This window comes from Diaporthe batatas (genome assembly GCF_019321695.1).
Source record: "Diaporthe batatas strain CRI 302-4 chromosome Unknown Contig00001, whole genome shotgun sequence".
In the NCBI taxonomy this organism is placed as follows: Eukaryota; Fungi; Ascomycota; class Sordariomycetes; order Diaporthales; family Diaporthaceae; genus Diaporthe; species Diaporthe batatas.
Window position 1 is genome coordinate 4,080,703 of NW_025408548.1, and position 23,074 is coordinate 4,103,776.

The 23,074-nt window shown below is 58.7% G+C and overlaps 5 protein-coding genes across 5 annotated transcripts; 3 read left to right on the forward strand and 2 right to left on the reverse strand.

Moving 5' to 3' along the window:
• Positions 1 to 1,535: 1,535 nt before the first annotated feature.
• KVR01_000815 (uncharacterized protein) lies at positions 1,536 to 6,990 on the reverse strand. Its single transcript, XM_044789778.1, has 2 exons — positions 4,534 to 6,990; positions 1,536 to 4,475 (listed from the first exon to the last, which is right to left on the reverse strand). The coding sequence occupies exons 1-2, from the start codon at positions 5,638 to 5,640 to the stop codon at positions 2,154 to 2,156; spliced, it is 3,429 nt and encodes a 1,142-aa protein (XP_044650764.1). The 5' UTR covers positions 5,641 to 6,990; the 3' UTR covers positions 1,536 to 2,153.
• Positions 6,991 to 7,940: 950 nt separating this feature from the next.
• Positions 7,941 to 14,489, forward strand: KVR01_000072 (uncharacterized protein). The gene is made up of 5 exons (XM_044787436.1): positions 7,941 to 9,976; positions 10,036 to 10,147; positions 10,230 to 11,055; positions 11,142 to 11,336; positions 11,397 to 14,489. The coding sequence occupies exons 2-5, from the start codon at positions 10,040 to 10,042 to the stop codon at positions 11,501 to 11,503; spliced, it is 1,236 nt and encodes a 411-aa protein (XP_044650021.1). The 5' UTR covers positions 7,941 to 9,976; positions 10,036 to 10,039; the 3' UTR covers positions 11,504 to 14,489.
• Positions 11,884 to 13,497, reverse strand: KVR01_000567 (uncharacterized protein; the record flags this gene model as incomplete). The annotated part of the gene is made up of 2 exons (XM_044787440.1): positions 11,884 to 13,028; positions 13,143 to 13,497. 2 exons carry the CDS (start codon positions 13,495 to 13,497, stop codon positions 11,884 to 11,886), a joined length of 1,500 nt encoding a protein of 499 aa, XP_044650516.1.
• A 1,575-nt stretch (positions 14,490 to 16,064) lies between the features above and the next one.
• Positions 16,065 to 20,547, forward strand: KVR01_000309 (uncharacterized protein). Its single transcript, XM_044787508.1, has one exon. It carries the CDS (start codon positions 18,036 to 18,038, stop codon positions 19,899 to 19,901), a length of 1,866 nt encoding a protein of 621 aa, XP_044650258.1. The 5' UTR covers positions 16,065 to 18,035; the 3' UTR covers positions 19,902 to 20,547.
• A 125-nt stretch (positions 20,548 to 20,672) lies between these two features.
• KVR01_000347 (uncharacterized protein) lies at positions 20,673 to 22,607 on the forward strand. The gene is made up of 4 exons (XM_044786789.1): positions 20,673 to 21,006; positions 21,071 to 21,119; positions 21,207 to 21,966; positions 22,024 to 22,607. The coding sequence occupies exons 1-4, from the start codon at positions 20,869 to 20,871 to the stop codon at positions 22,076 to 22,078; spliced, it is 1,002 nt and encodes a 333-aa protein (XP_044650296.1). The 5' UTR covers positions 20,673 to 20,868; the 3' UTR covers positions 22,079 to 22,607.
• The last annotated feature ends 467 nt before the right edge of the window (positions 22,608 to 23,074 follow it).

Sequence of the window (23,074 nt, forward strand, 5' to 3'; positions counted from 1 at the left end):
ACACTACTACATAGTACTCAGCGTGCACCAACGTGCTTCACAATGGCTCCTGGTCACCACAGCTCGCAGTGCCGTCCTGCGTCTTCTCGCCACAACTGAGGCTATGTTCGGCCGGCTTGACCCTGGAGAACCGCACGGGGCCAGGCAAAGAGTAGCTGGCACCCAGGCACCTCAGGTGGCCGGCAGCCCGCCTATCACTTGTGTGGCAAAGCTCCACCGGACTTGCATTGCGGACATCGGCTGGTGTTTGACCTATGTATCAGCACCACCAGTTGGACACCACCCGAAAGCCCATCATCTTCGCAGGCAATGTGCCACCTGCACACCACCTGCACACCACACTGTGGGCTTGTCGGGGGACCAGCCACAACACTCACCGTCGTCGCAATCCAATCTCTCAAACGGTGCGTGGCAGTCTGCGTCCTGACACGTGCCACCATTTCCAATGTGTCTTGCCAAGCCACCTTGACAGGTCTGATCCCGCAGCCATCCCGTCAGCCCGCCCGGCTCTATATCAGTCACCTTGATGTAATCTACTTGTCACTGCCCACAAACACTTCCAGGCCGTCTAAATAAAGGCAACAAGAATCCACAGCATCATCATCCAGGCAGCCAATCACCAGACTGATCTGGTCATTGAATTTATCCCTTACCGACACTGCCTCGTCCTGGGACGAACCTCGTCTGAAGCAAACACACACATTGGCCACATGCACAAGAAACGCCTCACGTCGGGTGTCGCCTGGTCTCCTGGGCCAGCGAAACAAATGGCTCACTGGAACTGCCCCAATTCGCATATTTTCAGAAGCAATCAACAGCAGACTGGCCCTGCTTTGCCTCAGACAGACCGCAAGCCGCAAGGAGACGTGACCCATCTGTAGGAACCTCTACCCACACATAAACGCATGTGCTGCTGGGAGCTCAAATCTTGTCATTGTTGCAAACACTGCGGCATCCCAGCGCACTGGCACCCCGGCCCCGGTCACATCAAGCTGTGCTTCGGTGCCAGGACCTGGGGCGGTGCCAGGACGGGCTTACGCGTGATGCAAAAGGTCGAGGTCCTCCAGGACGCCCAGCTCTTCAACGCTTGCTGCGCCGACTGCCCCCGAATGGTCCCTTGGGGTGGCCGGTGGTCATCCTTATCAGTGGATGTATTCCGGAGCTGTTGGGAGAAAAGGCCGGCAGCGCGCGTGTCTCGCCAGCTGGACCCATAATCGGTTCGGGAGCGTCGCTGATCTTGAGAGGCGCGCTTGGTATGCCGAACTAGATGCTCAGTTACGAGTATGCTCATTTCCTTTGCCACTTAACCGTAGAGATTGATCGGCGATCATGATTGCCGACTCAATCAGCCTCCGATTCGCCCATCCGCCGCACGCCTTACACTTGGACGACGGTGCGCTCAACAGAGACCCGGCTGGCGTGTGCTCAGCAGCCGCAAAGCTGCCTCTATTCTCTTTGGTCGTCCGCGCAGCACGTCACCCACGCTGTGCATCTGACCAGGCCCTGCTGCCTGTCACATCTACGATCACCTGATGTGCAAAGATAGTAATGTCATATGCTCTACCTGCCCCTTGATGATCGTGTCCGAACCAGTCCCAATCACCAGGTGTTTCCAGGCGCGTACAAAGGTACTAGAGTATTACAATACGCCGTGACAAGCAATAAGCCAACTCCACTTCTTGAAATGATGCGTGGGTAGATGCGTCCACTGAATGCTCCCTCCGTTTTCTTCGCAAAAGGAGACATGATCCTTCCCTCCCGTTCCTCACTTTACCGCCATGCTTTTTGTCAATCAGTGGCGTTTCATAAAATGTGCAAAGGATAGGGGGGGAAAGGGGGCGGGGGGTGGGTGGTGGACAAAGGCTATTGATGACGACCCAGAACGCCAGGACAAGGAATGTGCGAGCATCCGTCCGCCCTTCCCATCACAGACTCCTTTCCTCGCCCCTACCTCCCTTTCCCCGCCGCCTCACTAGCTTTCCAACTCAGCATTGAAAGCTCACGCTCCGGGCCTTTTGCTTCTCTCCTCCGAAGCCTGCTCCTGCCTTGGAATCGTCGTGGGTTCTACCACCGACAACAACAGTAACGCTGCCGCCATTACCTGGGTTTCGCATCACGCCGTGCTCGTGCTCAGAAAGATCCTCCGGGATCGCCTAGAACCCAAACTTCTTTTTCTGCTTGGCTGGCTTCTGCTGATTACCCATGTCCTTGAGGATGTCGTCAAAAGTGCTGCTCAGGGTATGGTTGTGGCCTTTGCCCGCGCCGCCGCCGCCGCCCCCGACAGGCTTCCGGGCGGGAACCTCGCCACGCATGTTGTCGACTGACTTGGCGTTCCGGATAGTGCCCGGCGCGGAATCGCCCGGGCTCTGCGGCCTGTCGGGGCCGAGGGAATCCTGCCGTTGCGCTACCTGGAAGCTATACACGCGGCTCGAGCGGCGGTCCACCGGCGCGGCGCCGGCGGGCGGTGCCAGGGGCTCCAGGGCGGAAAGCCCCGCGAAGCTCGCGCGGAAGTTGGAACCTGCCCCGCGGCCGGCGGCCAGACCACTGTTCGGCGATATGACGCGCCTCTGGGGCCCGGAGGCGGGTGACGGCGGCGCCGAGCTTGCCGGCGAGTTGCCATTGCTGCTGTGGTAGCCGCCTGTTCCGCCCATTCCCATCACAGGGTCGTTGTCCTCGAAGACGGCACGAGGCGCCTCAAGTGGCGAGTAAGCGGAGCCGGCAGCCCCGTCGGCGAGCGGCGGTGGTGGTTGCATCCCAACCAGGCCAGCAGAGCCGCCGTTAACTTTGGCTTCCTCCCATGCCTTGGCGGCCTCCCAACAGTGCGAGCGCTCGAAGGTGCCCTCTACGGAGAACATGACCACATCTGCCGAGAGTTCCACCTTGACCTGCGATCCGGGCAGCTGGTACCAGGCCTTGCGAACCTCGCCTGCCTCTTCGAGCCACGGCGGGTTCCCCATCGGCGGCTGACATAGGAAATACTCAACACCTTCGGTGAACTGCAGATCAGGCGCGTCGATAACGAGAAGCGGGAGTGACTGGATGACCACGTAGAGGAAGAGCCATATGCCGAGGCGGTTATCAACGAGCTCGGCCTGGGACCTGCCCTTGGCCTGGTCATGGTCGAACTCCTTGAAGTGGAGGAGGAACGGTGACTTGACGCTGTCAGCGTCGAAGTTGTAGGACTTGTGCATTATGAGCTGTAGTTCGTGGTCCTTGATATTGCGGTCGAACTTGAGCTGGTCCTTCTCCTTCATCTCGTCGTACTTGACCTGCACAGTCTTCATGGTCGGCAGGATCGGGATGTCGTACGGGATTGGAGGCAAGACTGGTGGTGAGGACTGGTCGAATTCAGTGAGCAGTTTGCGCAGGGCCCGGATGTGCTCGTTGGACTCCTTATCCGAGATGATATCCTCGACAGCTTGATCTATGACGCGTGGTGTGACCGAGTCGCGGTCCACCAAGAGGTCATAGAGCGATGAGAGATCCGCATACAGCGTCTTCAGAACAAGCCTGTTCAGGCCGCTTTCTGAGAATGGGTTCTTCTTGCTTCTTGCCTTGGGCGGCCAGGCCCCGAACAGGGACTTGTAGTACCCTAGGGTGAAGCCGCGCATCCTCGAGAAGGACGATTTCCACCGGTTGAAACGTATATCCTTGAATTCGGAAGATCCTGCAACGCCAGAGAAAAGGGCCGGGAACTCAAATTCCTCCAGCCTGGAATTGACATTGTGCTGACGGTTCAACAGATCCAGATTTGAGCGTTCGAGACGGCGCCACACCTCGGGCGACACCTGCTTGGCGAGTGGTGATTTCAGGGAGACAATCGCCTGCCATTTCCCCACGGCATGAGTGAAAGCCTCGTTGTACAGCTCCCAGCACTTCATGCGCTCGCCCAAGATCACGGCCTCTAGCGTCTTTTCACGGCTGTGTCGCACGTCAGCAAGTGAGAGCTGGGACATGTAAAACCCAAAACTCAGGTCAACGCCCTCGCCCCAGGTCGTGCCATCCATGCTCATGAAATCGAACTCCTTCAGCAGGGATGAGATCTCAAGGAATGCGGAGAAAATGGTCGGTCGGAATTTGGTGGCCACGAGTGGCTGTCCGGTCAAGAAGGCGAACAGGTTTCGAATCGCAACCAGGCGCTGCAGCTCGGGTTGTGTCTTGGGGTCCTGGGCCGCAAGCTGGTCAGGGGCCGCGGGAGGAAGATACAGACGAATCACCCCGTCCGCGGGCTCGGGCATGAGCTGCTGGTGCGGCTGGCGGTCGGCGTCCCGGGCCGTCAGGTTGTCGCGCCCATCGAAGCTCCTCGACCTGTCCCTTGCGGCCCTGCTACTCGACAGCTCTCCCTGTATCAACTCGTGAAACACTACCGAGGCCTCGATCGCTTGCGATGAGACCTTGAAGGACGGTCCTTTTCCACTGGCCTTGGGCGAGAGGTAGACATGGACATCGCCGTTCTCAGCCCAGAGTTCGGGAACCTGTGGTCACTGTCAGCATCCGACTTGTGGCACCGCAGCTTCCCAGCACCCTAATTACCTTCTCATTGTTGGCCAGGAACGCTGTGTTATAATCAGCCTGGTTGTCAGCCGACAAGATCCACGCCTTGCTCGGGGACATCTTTTTCAGGTCCTTGGAGCCCGAGCTCGGCCGCCCTGGAAGCCAACTTCTTCGCAGTCTTCCCCGGCTGTCACTGCCGTCGTTGGACTGTTTTGACATGGGCCTGGGATATGTGACTGCATCCGCAGGATTAGACGTGGCCTGGGGAGCATCGCCCAGTACTTCCCTGTGCGTTGACGGCTGCGCAGAGCTGCTTCTTACGCGCGGGACCGGGGAGGAGCGCCTGGTCGACTGTAATTTCGCAGGACCGTCCCTCCTATCCGGGGAAGACTGGTGGGCAGAACTGCTGCGTGCACTTCCCCTGGATTTTGGCGCAACCGGTGACACGGGCGCCGGTGGTTGCTCCTTTGGCAAAGGGTCCTTTGGGGGTAGCGGGGGCGCACCGTCGGCGGACACGGCGCGCGGCTGTTTCTGTATTACTTGCGGCATGTCTTGGCCGGTATGAGTTTCGGCCCCGGTGTCAGCTGCCTCGGGAAACTCGGTGTGCTCGACGCCAAAGCCGAAGTCGCAATCGGAGGCCTGGGTGACTGGAGTCTGGATTCCAGGCCCTGCTGCCGCCCCTGGGGAGTTGTCGATGGTGGAGACCGAGTCGTGGGGGTTGGAGAGGGAGTTGGGGCTGCCGTCGGAGGAAGGGGGCCTCGTTGCGAGCTCGATTGTCGAGGCGACGGGTCTCCGCGGGATAGGTTCTTTTCTCAAGTGCGTGGGAGGCGATGCCTCTGTTGCTGTCTTGGGACGCAGGCTGGGGATGGGACCGGCGGGGTCGGTGAGAGTCGAGCCGCGGGAGCTGGGGGTCGCAAAGAAGGACGTCAGCACGTTGAGCCTCGACTTCCTCCTCTGTAGCTTCTCTGCGCCTAACTCATCAACGGCCTCCGTGTCGGCCGAGCGCGCCCTCGCCGGCGAAGAGCCACCAGAAGACTTGGCGTCCCTGTCATGGGAGGAGTTGGAGAGCAGGCTGTGCACGGAGGGCAGTGAGAGCAGGGAGGGCCGGCTGCTCTTGGAGGAGCGGGACGACTTGCTCAGCGGCATGCTGGGCAGACGGGTGTGGAGGAGAGCGGTGTCTGTCAAGTCTTATTCGAGGGCAGAGCAACGCAAGCAGGCAGGCCCACAGAGACGGGCCAAGGCATAGAGTAGGAGTAAGAACAGGACAAGAACAAGAACAAGAACAAGAACAAGAACAGCAAGACTGGCACGGGGAATACGAACCAGGTCGGAGGGCTGGGACAAGTTCAGGAGTCAACAAGTGGTATAACAAGCACACAGGGCTGGGCCAAACGGCGAGCAATCCGGCGTGTAAGGACCGTTGGAGGACCGTCTGCACAGCAGCCGTACCGTCGTGTCTGCTGGGGGTGGTGGTGGCAGGTGGGCGGCCTGAGGGCCTGTGGGCTCTCAGTTCGGGATTTCGTCAGAAGCTGTGACGCGTTGAGCGAGCTCAGACAGGCGGGCAGGGTGGAGCAAGGAAGGTCCAAGGTGTGACGGCGACAAGCAAAGAAGCGAGGTTCCGTTGCGTTGTGATCCTGGTCAGTCAATATAGGACAAGGGTTGTCGGGCAAGTGGGGAGTTTTGATGGGGAGGGCGAATGAAGGTGCCGCTGCAGTGGATCGGGCAACTTTAACTGGGAGAGGTCCGCGGTGGGAGAGCAGCAGTGCCGTACGAGGCGATGTATCGCAGTAAACTATGAGAGAATGCTCGGTGGCTTGGAGGGCTTGGTGGGCTTGGTGGGCTTGGTGAATCAGCACGAGGAGGGCTGGGAAGCAAACAGGCTGACGGGCAGATCTACGTGTGACGGCCGCCAACCTGTCTCGTGTTAGACAAGAAAACCCGGACCGGGACAGTACCAGCACGGCAGAGTCGGGTTGGCGCCCAGACCCTCACAAGTGAGTGACAAACGACGAACAGAGATCAGGAGGGAAGCCGGGAAGGGGCTGCCGCCCTGGAATACGAAAGTGGCCGGAGGGGGCGAGGCTAGGCGAAGGCGAAGGCGAGGGGGGGCGAGGCCTCGTCGGTTTCGTTGGACGTTGAATATTAGGGGATTGGGGCACCCTTAAGATCAAAAAAACGTTTCTGGACTGCTTTCTGGTAGAGCTAACAAGTTCACCAGCAACCCTTGAAGATGTCATATCATGTCATGCCCCAACGGGACTGGTACGGCCTGCAGGCGCATACAAGTGCCGTGGATAGATGAATAGGAGAAGCTAGGCGATGGCTGGCTGGCCTTGTCCGGTCTGGTGGTATCCCGTGTTGCAGCGGTCGCCTGGCTGGGCGTTGCGTGTTTGTGTTGGCAACTAGGCCTCCTGGCAGGCAGGCCAGGCAGCCCGCAGCTGACGGGGGGCACTTGACCTTGCGCGCCGTTGCTGTCTGGTCTGTTCACTCTGTATCTTTCGTCTCTGCCGATGCTATAGTAAGTTTCTATACGAGCTGGACGGGTTGCGAATGTGCATCGCTACCTACCTAGGTACCTAGGTACTTAAGTAGGTGCCCGGATACCTAGATACGGAGGTACTTAAGCAGGTAACCAGGTACCAAGGTACCTGTATCCAGGTAGGGTAGGGTAGTCCCGCGGCCTTAGGCTTGACTTGACAGTACGCACCAGAGTCCACAAGACGAAGTACATGTACTGTGTAGGATTCTGAATCCCGTCATTCTGCCAAGTCCCCAATCCTACAGACCGGTGACCTGCATGTACGTCTGTACGGAGTGCTGGGCAACAAAACGGGTGCTGGTGGGAGCCGGCTGCCCCAAAGTGCCGGGATGTGCGGACGCTGGGACGCTGGCCGCGTGGTTACCGTCCCACGGGGACTCAACTCAACGTCGCACTAGATGTACAAGTCCGTCTTCTGGAACAACCCGGAACGCCTGAACGCACTGAAAAGGGGTGCTGCCAGCCCGCGGTCACAGTCAGTGCCAGTCCAGTTGTCCTGACTCGGGTGGCTTTTTGTCCCGTCTTCAAAGACAGCACCTCGGGGTCGGGTCTCGTCCTCAATGCCGACCAAGGCCAAACACCGAGAGAAGGTCTATTTTAGGCTCAGTTGGCAGGCTGGGCCGGCCAACTACACTACCTACCTAGGTACGGAGTGCGTAGGTGGTGAGGCTGCCCCGGATCGCCTATCGAGAATCCATCAAGCCATCGCAGATCATCCCGCGTTCCCGCCTGCCCGCCTGCCAGCCCGGCGCACGATATCACGTCTTGGCAGCGACTCCTGCCCCCGCTGCCCCGGCCCCTTTTGCGTGGCTTTTGCGTGCTGTGGCATTTGAGTGCTATGGCTTTCGCATCAGGCACAGCCAGCCAGCCAGCACGGCTCGCCCTGGTCTGGGTCGGTCCCATCCAGCCCGCCATCGTCACCTACTGTGTACTTATTAAGCATCCAAGCTGCGGCCACAGTGGCGTGCCCCACCCGCTGCTTCTCCGTCGACTGCAAGCTCGCCTGTCTGGGATACCCCCATCCGAGCCCAGGGGCTGAGGGCCTGATCAGCACCCCATCTTCTCTCCGTTTCTGCCGCCACCGTTTCCCCCCCGGCAAGACTGCAGTGCCACGGCAGTGCTGGGCAGTTGTTCAGGGTGCCAACCGTCCCTCTGAACCCAACCCAGGCTTCAAGCGTCTGGCCGTGAGCCTGGTCAGCCTGACAGCCGCCTGCGGAACCGCCAATTCCGCTTCTCTGTTTCTCGAGATGGGACAAGCCGCTAGCCCACGCGATGCAATTCTTCGCTGTTTCAACATGCCCTAGTCCTTACGGCGAGGCCGTGCCGGACGACGGCACCAGAGCAGCAAGAGGCACCGCAGCTTGACAGGTCGCCTTGCGGGCCACCGCCCTGGCGATCCGATCCTACTGTGCACGACCAAGTGGCTGCTACCGGTGCCTATAGAGGTAGGTACCTGCTAGCAATGGCGATTGTGGGCTCATGTCATGACGCCCCCCATCGTATTTATTTCAGCAACTTTGATGAGCACCACAATACTGCTCTGGCTGTGCTCCGTGGCGTCTGGTCTCGTCATTGAGAACTCGGGCCGGCCCTCATTTGACATTTGGATGCTGCGTGCGCTCTGTTCGGCCGTCACCAACAAGGCCTTACCTGGCTGCCGCCGTCTCACTTCAGCTGACTTGCTCCAGATGCCGTCTTGTATGCTGCGTCGTGGGCATTCCAGGTTCGCACTTCAGGTTCGCACTTCAGGTTCGCACTGCCAGCTCGGACTTCAATGTTGTCGCCTCGCGGCCCCTGGGACCGAGCTGCGTGCGCACACCACGCAACATCCCGGCTGAGATAAAGCCCAAGCCACTACCTGCCTTGAACGGCTTCCTGTCAAGTCCGGCAAGGCCACTGAGAGCCGTTGGTGAAGGCCAAAACACCGCCTTACCTCTCAGACATGCAGCTACCGATGTGGATCGCAGCAGGCTGTGGAACATTGCAGCCTGCTGGAGCAGGGGCTTCGTGCGCCAGTGCGCCAGTGCGTACACATGTGCGTACAAGTGGGTGTCCACATGATGCCTGGCGCAATCTTCGGTCTGGCAGAGCCGCATCTCACAGCCCAGTCCTGGCCAATCAGAGGCGATGATGTGCCCGTTCAGGTGTGCACCCATATGACCTGCTTGCGCAGTGCTGGCCTTAGCTGTTTGCCTCGGTGTCAACTTTGTCAGGCACTTTGCTCCAAGCTTTCCTGTTTCTCTGATTGACCTGGCAGCGATCTTGCCCCTGCCCGCGCCAGAGAAGCGATCCCGGACGCTGGTCGAGTGACTACTGAGTACGGCCTGTTCTGCTATGATGAAGCCCGCATCGCCCAGAGCCGACGGGCAGGTCATACCCGGTGAGATTCAGACTTTTATCGAGCAGCTCCAGTACGACGAAGACGACGACAACTTCTTCCGCCAATACTTACACCTACCCAACGACGAACCACCAGCCTATGTACAGCCATCTTTAGACGGCGGTGACGACACGTCGACCTGCCTTGGGTCTGAGAGCCATGTACCACCACTGACCTCGGGCCAAACTCTGTCGCCCTCAAGCCGTAGCAGGGCATCGCCGTCTTCTCTCGATCGGCTTGAGGATCTTGACCCCCAGGCCCTCCTCACTGTGCCATGGCCGAGTGGAGGTTTCGACGACATAGATTTCACCGATTGCTTGCGCCACGTCGGTGGCGGTCAGGGGCCAATACCACCCCCGCCAGCACGTATAGAAGAAGATGACATCTCTATCCATCTGTCGCCCCGGAGTCCAAGCCGTCCCGGTCTCGCTCTGGGTCCTCCGGCCCAGGCGATGCCCATGAAACGCGGCAGGAGCAACCCACTGTCAGGAGAGAAGCGTGTCAAGGTGTCCAACATGCGCAAGATCAAGGCATGCATGCGATGTCGCATCCGCAAACGAGAAGTAAGATAAGCAGCGGCTCAACTTTGGCGGCCATGCTCTTCTTGCTAATACCCAGGTAGTGCGATGAAGACACGCCTTGTAAGCATTGCAGAAAGGCGTTCCCCAAACAACAAGAGGTGTGCGTTCGTGAGAAATTGTCGTCTTTTCGTTTCCCTGATGACGGCCAAAAGAGTGAGTTGCGCCCGGCTTGTTTTCAGTCTTCCGTGAGAGCGGCTACTAAACTGCGATCTTAGCTGACATATGGACCCGGGAGCCGACCCACGTATCGTTGTTGCAGCAGAATTGGCAGTTGTGCGGGCTTCCGAGCCCAGTTCTCGTAAAATTCCACCAAGCAAAAGATTCGCCCGGTTTGGTTCTGACCCTTCAGCCTTACGTTGTCAACGCGAGGCCGGTCGCACTTGGAACCGGCCACTCATCTCTGCCATCATACGCTGGGGTCAGTGATGCTTCCGCTTGGAACAGCGGCCCCAGTATTCAACCAATTCCGAGCACTGTGATGGGGCTGTGCCTTGCCCCCGGACAGGAGCACTTGCCCCGCGACCTGCTTGGGTGGGCAGAGAAGCAACTATCAGGAGAACTACGTGACAAGAATGCGCCAGACTTCGAGTCAGCCATACTCTCCTTTCTCCTAGTGTACCGCGACAGCTCCCCGGAATTACAGGGCTCCTCCTCCAGCTCGAGCTCCGGAAAGAGAAAGGCGCTCGTTTGTGTCGACCCGGAGAATCTTGTTCGCAAGATCTGCGAGATGAGGTGCTGGTACTTGATCTGGCAGACGTCGAAATTGTATGCGTGCGCACATGGAGGTGCACCTAACTCAGATGGACGCAGCGACAAGCACTCGAGACTGCCACCCACGGCGCTCTGGGAGCTCAGGAAGATAACAACAGAGGCGCTCATCGCTTACGAGAAGGAGATCCTGCTTGAGCTCGACGAACTCTCTCCGGATGCAGCCCGACTGATCGAGCTGCCGCTATGGGCTTGTATGTGGCAGATGATTCTCATCTACCGGCAATTGGTTGCGGGATACTCAAACCTCGCCCGCAGCCGGCTCGTGAGCTCGGTAGACGGCGGAACGGCTGGTGAGTTAACAGCCACACTTGGGTGTTACGCTCAAGGACTCCTGGCGTGGGCCACTCCTTGCTGACTTTTGTTGACCGCGCCCCAGGCTCCAATGAGATATCCGCGTTGCCAGTTGTGGAGCATCTGTATCGGCTGTTGATACTCAAATACAATGCATATTTCGGCTCGACATCACCTATATACCCCAAGAAGGGCCAGCCACCGACGAGTGAGGTGCTGGCAGGCAATGAGCACCTCAAACGAGAGTGGGACAATGTCTCAGTCCGCCGGAAAGAGTTTTGTAAGCACCTAAATCCTATGAGTCTGGCGATGAGTGATTGTGGCTGATCTTATCAACCAGATCGGACGATCGAAAACGGTGTGGTATCTGACACACACCTAAAGAACCTTGTCATCGATGTTGAGATGACACTCGAACGTCGGCTGCGAAGAAGGCCGAAAACATAGGTGATCGATCGATCCGATCCACGCCCGTGACATTTCAGCATATCACGCGCACCGCCAACAAGTCGTTGCTCCGGCCAGCATGTGCTTATGAACAACGCACTTGGTACGCGGTATCACTCCCGGGGAATGTGCTGTGGATTTATTGTCCAATTGGCGGCTTGTACTTTCACCCTTCAATGGGCTTCTCGCGCAATGTCCGCACGGGCCGATGCACGACGGCTTGTCGATGCCCATTAATATCAAATTATCAAACGCCATTTTTCCAACGATGCAAAGCATACGCGGCCAATCTACTTCAAATCTCGCGCTGTTCACGACGCCGGTTGGACCAAACGAGACAGCCTCAAACTCACAATCTCCATCCCTTGGTCTTTGGGATGTCAAGGCCACATTCCATAGTACATGCTCACAGCTCTGTCCGAGTCGCCAAAGAGCTTTGAGTACCTGTCCTGCCACATCACCGTCCCGGGCTTTTCGGGATCAGAGCTCGGCACTTCCATGAAGCCCCCATACTCGGCGCCGACGGCGTGGCTTCCGCCGCCATACGCGTTGCCCCTCCGAAGGGCCAGGTTCCACGCGAAGCTGCTCTCGACGATACCCAGCATGAACCCGGCGCGCAACATGATCTCGTAGTCTACCAGCGACCTCTGGTCCCATGTCAGGCGGTTATTGAGCACGGCCACCTCAGCTGGCGCCAGGATTTCTCGCTTTGTGACGACTGTGGCGCCGAACTCGGCGGCCTTGGCCGTGAAGCGACGCACGTCCGCGTCCTCGGCTTGCAGGCCCGACGCCAGGTAAACGACCCTGCCTGGGGCCTCAGTGGCGCCCAGGTAGTCGAGAAACCATGTCGCCTGCGCGTCGTAGCCTGGGAAGAAAGGCCGCTCGGGTGGAGGGCCGCCGCCGTCACCGTGAGTCGGTGGGGCCGCGACGTCCTTCTCGGTGCGCAGGTGGGCTCCCACAAAGCGCGGGCTCTTGTCCTGCCCAGGGTTGTTGCCGATCCCTCGGCGCGGGTCGAGGGGTATCCCGAAGCGGCGGGCGAGCTCCCAAAGGCCCGAGGCGGCAAGCAGCCTCACGTCGTCGCGCACGCGCAACAGGCGGCCGAAATCCCGGCGAAAGGCCTCACCATCATAGTGGACCGGCCAGGTGAAGGTGGTCTCCTGTAAGTCTACCCGGACGGGATAGTGACGCCGGTCGCGGGGCAGCTCGCGCTCGTACAAGTCGGCGAACCGCCGCGTCAGGTTCTGCGGGTCCGCGAGTATCGAGGTGTGCGTGCCGTTGAGCACCGCCACCTCGTCCGTCAACATGCCCATGCTCACCGGAAGCGGTTTCAGTAGGCTCGGCTTGTCGTATAGGTCGTCTAGGGACATGTGGACTCGCATCTGCGGGCAATGCCTCTGTAGGGAGGTGACCAGGTGCTCGGACGAGAACATGTAGTCCAGGGGCTGGCCCTTGGCCTGCTGCTCGCCGTGGAGGTTGGAGATATCGGCCGGGGAGCGGCGTGTTATCCGGGGAAGGACGAGCTGGGCTGGGAAGGGAGCAAGTGTCAGTAGCGACAACGGCAATCGCAAGAGGCACATAGCACATGTGGCTAGCTGACTAGTTGTGGGAACAACACGACCGGCCCAATGTATTGACTGACCTCCTATCTCTATCGCGAAGCGTACGCAGTGCAGCAGTCCATTTTTGACCTCGGCCACACCCCCCGGCACGGGCGCACACGTCAGAACGAGGGCCCTGTCATCAGGATGCCATTCCCTACCGCTACAGAGCCGTGCAAGCTCGGAGCCTTCGAACCTGCCGTCAACCTCATTCGCGAGCAGGTCCGACACGAACAGCTTCTTCTCGTCCTTGAAGCTGCGCAGGACCTCAGCGTACCGTTCGCTGACCTGGTTTCCCTCGAGATCCGAGATGAAATACAGAAGGAGCAGTGCTGGCGCGAGGTATTTTGCGATACGGATGAGCCGAGACGCGTCCAACAGCTTTGGTCTAATCATGGTTTGCCTGGGGGGGATGTTCCGGGGCTTCGAGTGACAGGTTAAGGAGGCAGGCAGGCAGGCCTCCAACGAGAGGCTTCGGCTATGGAGAGATCAGTTGTGGTGGATGAACAATTTTCAATCTGACCTCCCACATCGTCAAGAGACCACGGTCATCGGCTCCCTTGGAGCGTATACAGAAAGGTTCAGCAGCTAGGAGTGCCTTGTCTCACACGGGGGTGCGGGCGAGAGCTCTTCTCCCTTTCGGGAAGTCATTGCTTCAGCTGGTTCGGGATCAGATCGCCTTTCACATTGTGCGCGCCAGAATAGCCCCTCCCCCAGCCTCTCTGATGCAGATGGTCGAAAGCCTCAAGAGGCCTCACCGTACGGGTGCGTGCGCAAGGGCGGGCCCGACTGGGCATGATTAAGCTCCCGGCACCGACACAGTGGAAAGTTCAGCCCAGGCTTCGGATACAAGCCCCCGATCTGGGCTGCCTGGGGGCGAGGAGCAGTGTTATCATCGGGATCCGAGCGCGTGCTTGCAGTTCTCGATGTGCCACCCCGTGCTCCGCTGCCGTCGCATGCTGAGCCGTCTCAATCCGCGGGTGCGATTTTGTGTCGCAGGCCCGCTTGAATTGCCAGAGTTCACGCGGACATTGTGGCCCAACATCTGGCTGCTGCTGCTGGCGCCGCCGCTGGGGGAGGCCAAGTCCGACTCGAATTGGCCAGCCCACCTCTCGCCCGCCCCTGCGCAAGTCTGTGCGATACTAGCTTTGTGCGACAGGTTGCAGCACAACTCCCCTGGGGGGCAGAAGTTCATCTCATCTTACCCACGCCAGTGTTCTCGGCTGAGCCAGAGGGAAGATGGCGACTAGGAAGGCCGTGATGCGCTGGATGCCGATGTCCAGTCTTCTGCTCGGACTGATCAACTGGCAGTGAGGTCCAATGCCCAAGCCAAAATTATGGATTTGCACAACTGGCGGCGGTGCACCGCGGTAGAACGCAGATGTCACCAGTCGGGGGGGGGGGCGGGCGGCGGGGCGGGGGTGGGACCATCCGTTGATCAAATGCTGCATGTGTTCGACTCCCATGTGCTGGCGGATGGACCCTTGGGGAAGACGGACGCCACCCACCGGATTGGTAGTCTGTCCTTGACGCTTGGTAAGATTCTCAAACTCAATCTCGACCTGCCTGGTCGGGTCGGCTGGGGCGGGTCTCCTTCTGTGCCACTGGTTCTCTCTCATTATAGACAAGGAATCAGCACAGGCAGGCATCAATTACACAGTACTCGAGAATTAAGCGGCACGCGGGACGGGCGTGGATCGTGCCGCGTCCGCTCTCTTTGCATTACGCGCCCCGGTGACTGGGTTTCAGAATTGATAGAAACAATATTTGTTCCGTGCTACTGGTCAAGAAAAGGCCCGCGTGTCAATATCGGGGGCGGTGTATAAGCATACTAGCGACTATAAGAAGCCTCGTCCGGATCGCCTGGGCCTGGGCTTCATCTCGCGTGCAATTTGTGATGAGCGGCCAGGGGTATTACGGGATGCGGAGTACTGTGTAGTGTACATACTTCAGACGACAGCTTGTGGACAGTGGACACACCAGGCAGCCAGGATGCCCATCGAGAGGAAAGTGAAGGGGTCTCCTGTGTGCGCGCGCATTGTCGTGGGTGGGCGGGTAGCCGTGATAGCATGGCGGTATAGTTGTGCAGTATAGAGAGGTGTGTACCTACCTAGGTACCTACCTAGGTAGGTACTTAAGTAGGTATATATACTCCGTACCATAGCCCCTACACGCAACAGAATCTTGAGGTAACAACAACATGCCTAGCATGACCCACGCGTGCTGTCCACATGCCCAATTCCGCCTGGCTGCCCTGTGTATGCTGTTTTACATTAGAACCTGTGCAATGAGGCGCGATTCTCGGCTCTCGGGTGCTGTGGCGTTGCAATACGTGACATGGCAGTCTGCATTGCATGTCATGTGCACTTGCCTGCGGGAACACTGTTTCTGTTGTGTGTGGACCTTTTTCTAGATACCTACCTCTTAGCACCTACCTCTTATTAGCACCTACCTCCAAGTAGTACCTAAGTACCTAGGTAGGCAGGTGGGTACTTGCCCCCGGATCACCAATGCGCGTCCTGCTGGCCCCACTGTTGGGCCAAGGGTCTCTTGTTGTAAGAGCTGTGTGATGCTATTTGTGGTGTTCAGAGTTCGCGCCGTCGCATTGTTGATACAAGATTAGAACAACCGGTTGGTTGCGCACAGGATCATGATGGGGACCATGCTGACCATGGGGACGCTGCAGATGCTGGAGGATCGAGATAAAAGAGGGCCCAGAACTGAGAAGCCGCATGCAAAAGCGGGGGGGGGGTGGGTGCGCAGGCTAATATTGGACGGACGGTGGGGCTGGCCAGCACCCCGTTTCGACGACGCGTTTTTGCGCGTCGCTCTCGCGTCTCTGACCAGCCTTGACCGCCGTCTTTGATTGGACGGGCTGCTCAAAGCTTGCGCGTGTCTGACCAGCGGGCTGTACGGAGTACATCTACACACTCGTTCTTGTTCTTATCTTCGCGGGTCTCTTTCTCAGTTTTGCATCGCTCAGTTGCTAAAAGAGCATCTTCCACAGTGACCAACAGTGACCCTGGACCCCTGGGCGCTTGATCCTGCCCCAGCTCCCAGCCGTCCGAAACAAACCATCGTGAGCGCACGGCCTCAGCCGCCCCCGGCGCTCAGGACAGGGCACTCGGATCTCTGAACCATTCAAGAGTACAAGACCACCGAGACTTTCTGTCTCACCCTCGCTAGCCAGGTCAAGTCAAGTCCAAGCCCCAACCCAGGCTCGAATCCTCGCTCTTCTTGTCTGTCTTGCCATCTCTTGGGGGACCCTCACCAAACAACCTCGACTCCACCTGGCCTGCGCACCTGTGACCCCAGGTGCCCCCCCGTGCCCCCCCGTGCCCCCCCCCACAAGGCCGGCCCCTCTTCGCATCCACCACATCGTCAATCCGTCAAATCCAGGCCTGATCCCTCAAGGTCCGCTCGGGGGCAACTGCGCTGCAACTGCACCTCTGCTGCATTCGTGCCGCCGCCTGTTCGCCTCACCCACGCCTCGACTCGCCTCAGAATCCAATCTTGCCTTGCGCCTGCCTCCCTGCCTGCCTGCCTGCCTGCCTGCCTGCCTGCTGTTGATCTGGCCTTGATCTGACGTCGATCGGACTGTTTCTTGTTTATCTTATTCCCTTCCTGCAAGACATCCTCAGCGTTTGCACGGCCGCCTGCACACCTCCGCTGCACCGCAACCCCTCGCCCACTGACAGGCAGCGAGCGGCCCAGCTCCCGACCGCGACGCCTGTCTTCCTGTCCGCCCGCCTGGCCCATCCTCGACTGCTGTTCCTGCCAGGGGTCTTGTTGATTCTGTCGCACCCCTCAAAACCTACCAGACGCCGCATCGCATCGCATTGCACCACCGTGAACCGCCATCCTTTAATACATCAAGACGCGTCTGCCAGGGTCACTCCACACCACGTCCAGCCGTTTCCCAGCTGACGGGTCCTTGTCTTGACGTCCTGCAGACAGGAGACGGAATCCTGTACCTCTTCCCAGTCTAAAGCTTGGCCTTGAGGGCTGCCGCACGTCTGTGCTGTCTGCAGTACTGATCGGCTTGGGTCAATCATTGTTGGTGGTGGGCGTTGACCTGTACATGTGGGCCGGCGGTAAGTACGACGTCCGGGGTCGCATGCAGGTCGACGACAAGGGTCGAACAGGTACGTGGGTACGGCCAGACGTGATCGCTGCACGCCTCCACTGCCTTTAGCATCCTCCCGCATCCGCTCCACGCGCTGCAGTGCCTCCCTCCTCCTTCGGACCCGCTGTCTCCCACCCCCCTCCATCCTCTTGCTGTAAACCAGGGAACCCAGAACGTGCGTGCTGTTCCTACATATTCATACATCCCGCTCATCGACCATCCCGTGTTCCCACCATCACCCAACCCCCCCCCCCTTCTACATTGTTTCTTCCCCCCCCCCGAGGCATCTGCCCCATTTAACGCAACGGCGACGGGTCGGCCATCAAACCACACCCCCCCTCGTCTGTCTGTGACGGCTCGCCCATCTACTTCCACGATCTTGACGACTCGATTTCCTTACATTTCCCTTCGTCCTTTTCACGACTGATGTCTCTTTCATGATATTTTCTTGGACGTCCTGCCCCAACACTATCTAACCAGACGATCTAGCGCTTTCCCACTTGCGGTGGAACGAACAAAAAACGTGGCGTCCTGCAGAAACGGTACTCATCAGTCCAGCCACCTTATTGTTTTGGACGGTCTACGGGATTCGACACGGACTCCTCTTCATTAGTACCCCATACCTGGCCCAGGTACTTTGCTTGACGTGACCATCGCCAAAAGTCTCTATCAAGCGCGACATCTCATTCGCGCGCAAACCATTGGCAGCACTTTTGAGAAGATTCCTCCCTTGAGACCTTGACTCGGCTATACGCATCAACGATCTTATGACCCGCCCCGTCCTCTGCGCCAGGCTGTGAACTGAGATATGATGAGCGCAAACATGGAGTCAGGGTGGGGACTCCTCCGCCATGGTCGATTCGGCCTGCAGAGGACCCCAGAACCATCTACGGAGGCCGAGAGCCAAGCACCTTCCACGCCGAGACCACGACTTCGGTTAAAACGGCGTCACGATCCCCAACACCTTGCCGCACCAACACAGCAATTCCTCGCCTCAGTCGCTGCCGCGGACGTCCCACTGCCTAGCGTCGAGGAGCCTGCAATCGCCACGTACGAATCCGATGTCATGTCTTCTTGGAATGATCTGCAGTTCCCGGACGAGGGCCATGATATCGAGCATTGTCTCCATGTACAGTATGGCCACAACCAATCATTGACGTCCCCAAAGACTCCCGCGCCGGGAGCACCTCCGTCCCTAACGCCCTCGAGATACCCAAATTGGGCAAACGACTGGGTGAGCAGCTCTGAATCGAGCCCAGAGCCCGAATCCCGGCCGTCCACGGCGCGGTCACGTACGAGCACATCGTCGTTCAGCCAGTTGTCATCTTGCTTCTCGGACGACGACTTACATTTCAGCCCCGAGACTGGGGGCTCGGAGAAATCCATGTGTGTCGACTCGGAAGCTGGCCAGTCAGAGAGTCTACAGCTCCGAAGTGCGACGAGGATCGCGCGCAAGGCCCCGTGGACACCAGCAATGAGTCAACACCTGTGGGCGACGTACAACATGTATCTTTCAGACCCACGTGTAACACCTTTCCAAATCGGCAAGAGCGGTATCCCACCAGAGGGCGTGTCTAAGAGAGTGGCCCGTCAGGCCATCCGGAGTTGGAAGGGGTCAAGGACGGTTGCCAGGACCATGGGCGCCTCGGAAGCAAGGAGCGGTAGCTCGACACCAACGGCCGCGGAGTCGTCCGGCGTGTTCATGCAGTGGCCACACACTGCTGCGGCCACGCGAGCCCACCTGAGGACTCTCTGCAAACAAAAGGCCCGTGGACCTGACGGCGGCAAGATGCGGTTCTCTTATTTCTCCAGGAGTCCCACACCTTTGACCGACGCCACTGTCCGCTGGGCCAGGCGATCGACACCGGGCTCCGCTCCAACACCGTTTGGGACGCAGGAAATGGCCAAGTCTTTGGCAATGAGTACTTCGGAGATCATGACACCTCAGGGGCCGCTTGCACAGTTGACCAGCGCGGGTGGGTCCGACGCGCTGACCATTACACCCAACCTAGATCATGTGCCTCCGCCGGATGTCGACCTGGAGCCCTCGATGCTCGAGCGCCGGCGTCTTGGCTCGCCGGTCAACGCAAAGAGCTACGGACCAAGCTCGTCGACATCCCTGCTGGATGTTTTTGGGCTTTCTGCCGACGTCGGCCAACGGCAAACCCACACCGTGGGGCCCCGGCGGACGCTCCAGTCACCGGTCAGACTCAGTCGTTCGTCAACGCAAAAGAGGAAGACGAGGCAGGCTCATGAATCTCGCAAGCGGCCAAGCCTCTCACTCGACACCTGGCTCGACCCTCGCATCCTCGCTAGCGACTCGAGCAAGGCCGAGGATGCCTTCTTCGCCTCTCGGCCACGAGCGCCGCTGTCTTTTGACTCGGCACAGCCCACGGCCCGACCGGCCGTGGTTCCCATCGCCACACCCCCACGACTAGGCTCCCCCTTCTCGGCCTCCAGCTCGATGAGCCTCAGCGTCCCAAACAGGTTCAGCCAGCCCACAGACCTCGAACCCCCCATGTTCGCGCGGCGGTGCTCGACCGTGCATCAGTCCCGCGGAACGCATCCCACCGAGCCAGCCAGCGTCAACCTGGCATCGCGGCTCGCCTACCTTGACCAGCGCCTGAAAGATTTCAATGGTCCTTCTCGTCGGCTTTCCGAGTCATCTCTCTGATACGCCCATCCCTATATTATTATTATTATTCCCCTACTATAAACTCGATCCCACTCCTCTTTGATGGCATTACGATTTGATGTAGCCACGAAATCGGTCTTCGTGTGGCGGATCGGGGCGAATATGGGAAACAGGATCCTGCTCACAGCTTGCTTGGCGTTCGCGATCTCATGTGGTTACAGGTGCACGGATGGCCGTTCTCATAACGAAAGCAACATACGAAATTTCACGGCTCCATGATACCAAAAATGGCAAATGCTGCCCTCAACACGACTCACAGCCCGGCTCATATTCATGATGATATTCACTTGATGCTGTCTTCTGCTCCTCTTTGCTGGTTACTTTTGCGGTTTGGGTTTTGGTTTGTCCCACGAAGTGGGCCGAGACGGATGCATGCGTGGAATAAAATTCCACTTTTGGGTACGTACGGGGCGGCTGGTCAGGGGGGGGGGGGTTTTAAGAACTGGAGTTTTGGATCTGAGTGGACGGGAAATCCCACTCACTTGTGATAAACACGGATTATATCATGAAGGGCCCGCGAGGCACAATAGCTGGTATTAGGGGCTACACAGTGGTCCTAAAGATGATGTCGACGCTGCTCACAAGAGCGGCTACGCAGATCTCGAATCGATCATTTCGGCCGAAAGTTTGTGCAGGTGTGACTTTAGAAAATGGGAGTCGCGGTAGTACTCGGTAGACCAATGTTAGGCACCTGAAGTACCGATGCCAGCTGCACAGACTCTGCAATAGACACGGTCGGGGACTGGGTTGCGGGAGCTTGGCCCGGGACGGTCGGTGGGGAGGGAGGGAGAGTTCAGCAAGAGATGCCTGCCCGCGACGCGGGTCCCCGACTCACCGCAGCGCGCGGCCAGGCTGCCTTTGCCTTGCTGAGTGTCCTTTTGTGCATCTCTTTCTTTCTCTTTCTTGTCGCGCCACCTTGCTCTGCGGCGGATTAAATGAGGATATCATGACGACCACCGGAGCGGGCAGGATGCAGCCCCGCTCGCTCTTCCTCGCCCTCGCCATCAGCCTGCTGCTGTTCTTCTGCGCCGGCGTCGACGCCTCGATTGGCGACCGGCTGCCCGAGTTCCGCCAGTGCGTCGAGGTTCGTGGCGCCGTGCAATCTCACAATAACAGTAGAGGACCGAAGCTGACGCTGGCCTGCGCAGGTGTGCAAGCACGAGAACTGCAACCCGGACAAGCCGCAGGCCCCGATCCGTGAGACACGCCCCTGCCCCTCGTCCAGATCATGCCCATACCACGCACACGCAGGACGGGGCTAATCTTGCTCAACCTCCCTCACAGCTCTTCTCCACCGCCTCCTCCTCTGGGACTGTCCCCAGGAATGCGACCACGCCTGCCAGCACATAACCACGGCCGCCCGCGTGTCGGCCGGCCAGCCCGTGGTGCAGTTCTACGGCAAGTGGCCCTTCCGGCGCCTCCTGGGCATGCAGGAGCCGCTGTCGGTGCTCTTCAGCATGGGGAACCTGTGGGCGCACGCCGATGGCCTGCGCAAGGTGCGGGCGGCGATCCCCAAGTCATACACCCTGCGGCCCTTCTACGTGGTGCTCGCCCACGTCGGCATCGCCAGCTGGGCCCTCAGCTCCGTCTTCCACACGCGCGACTTCGCCGCCACCGAGCAGCTTGACTACTTCGCGGCAGGCGCCAACGTCCTCTACGGGCTGTACTACACCGTTGTGCACCACTTCCGGCTGGACCGCCGCGCGCCCCGCCGCCGCAGCCTCCTGCGCGCCTGGTCCCTGCTCTGCGGCGCCATGTACGCCGGCCACATTGCCTACCTCAAGCTGTGGCGTTGGGACTACACCTACAACATGGCCGCAAACGTCGCCTGCGGCCTCGTCCAGAACGCCCTGTGGTCATGGTACTCATGGGTCAAGTACGAGCGCACCGGCCGCAGCTGGGCCGCCTGGCCTGGCTTTGCCGTCGCATGGATCATGCTCGCCATGAGCCTCGAGTTGTTCGACTTCCCTCCACTGTGGGGCAGCCTCGACGCCCACAGCCTATGGCATCTGGGGACCATCGGGCCTACGATCCTGTGGTACAAGTGAGTCGTGTGCCATGTTCACTCTTGTCTACCAATGCTAACACCACTGCCTGGCAGCTTCCTGATCAAGGATGCCGAAGATGATTTGGCCAGCGAGAGGCTGAAGGCCTAGGCTGTCTGAGAGCCCGGGGGGAGGGGCTCCCAGCCCGCCGAGACACAGGTCGGAAGACACGGGGCAGAGGGGAAGTGGCTAAATGTGTCTACTAGTTGGTCTACACGCGATATAGGACGAGGCCAACACTCTCAAATCTCTCTACGTGGTTCATGGTACACTTATGGCATATTCATGCGTCGCATCCCAAAATACCTGCCCACATTCTAAGCATGGTTTTGGCCATCCTCTTAATTGTAGGTATCTGGTTGTGCTTCTATTCCGCATACGTCCGGGGACATATATGGCGCCTTCATACGGTGGTAAACGCTCAAGACCCAGGACTTACAAAACATACGGTATCCATACCAGTAGTTAAAATACGATGGGTGTGTGTAGCCTCAGCCTTGCGACGTATGGATAAGGCTAAGGGGCACCGTCTTGACAGTAGTGTTGACTAGAACGCCGCAGAAGTAGTAAAAAGAGAAACAAAAAGAGAAGCAGATAGAAGAAGAAGAAAACAGAAACAGACAGAGCCAGTCTTGTACAACGTCCCAGGGTTGTTTACTAAATTCTGAACATCACCTGGATGTTCATACTCCAGATTGTCACCACCTTGTCAGAGAGCTATTCACGATTCCAGCTCTACTGCAAAAGCCTCAAGCAATGGCGAGGCTGTCCTCGCCACCTGGGCCGGTCGATGTGCCAAGCCATAGCACAGAGCGAGATCTTCTGAGCTAACGCAACCATCCAATGCAGCTTTCTAGGGAGACAATGTCACGAGGAGCGATGAAGCTCCGCAAGTGCCAGGAGTTTGAGGGCGATAATCTCCTAGGTACTTACCTAAGTACTACTCGAGCATCAGAAGGAACGTGTCTGGGTGCTAGGAGAGCCCTGGAGCCTTGTATACGCTATAGCCAGTGAACACAGACCTATTTCTTATCCTCCAAGTCAACCAGCCACAGGCCCTGCCTGCTTCTTTATTGTTCAGGGGCCAGAGTACACATGGCACCCAGA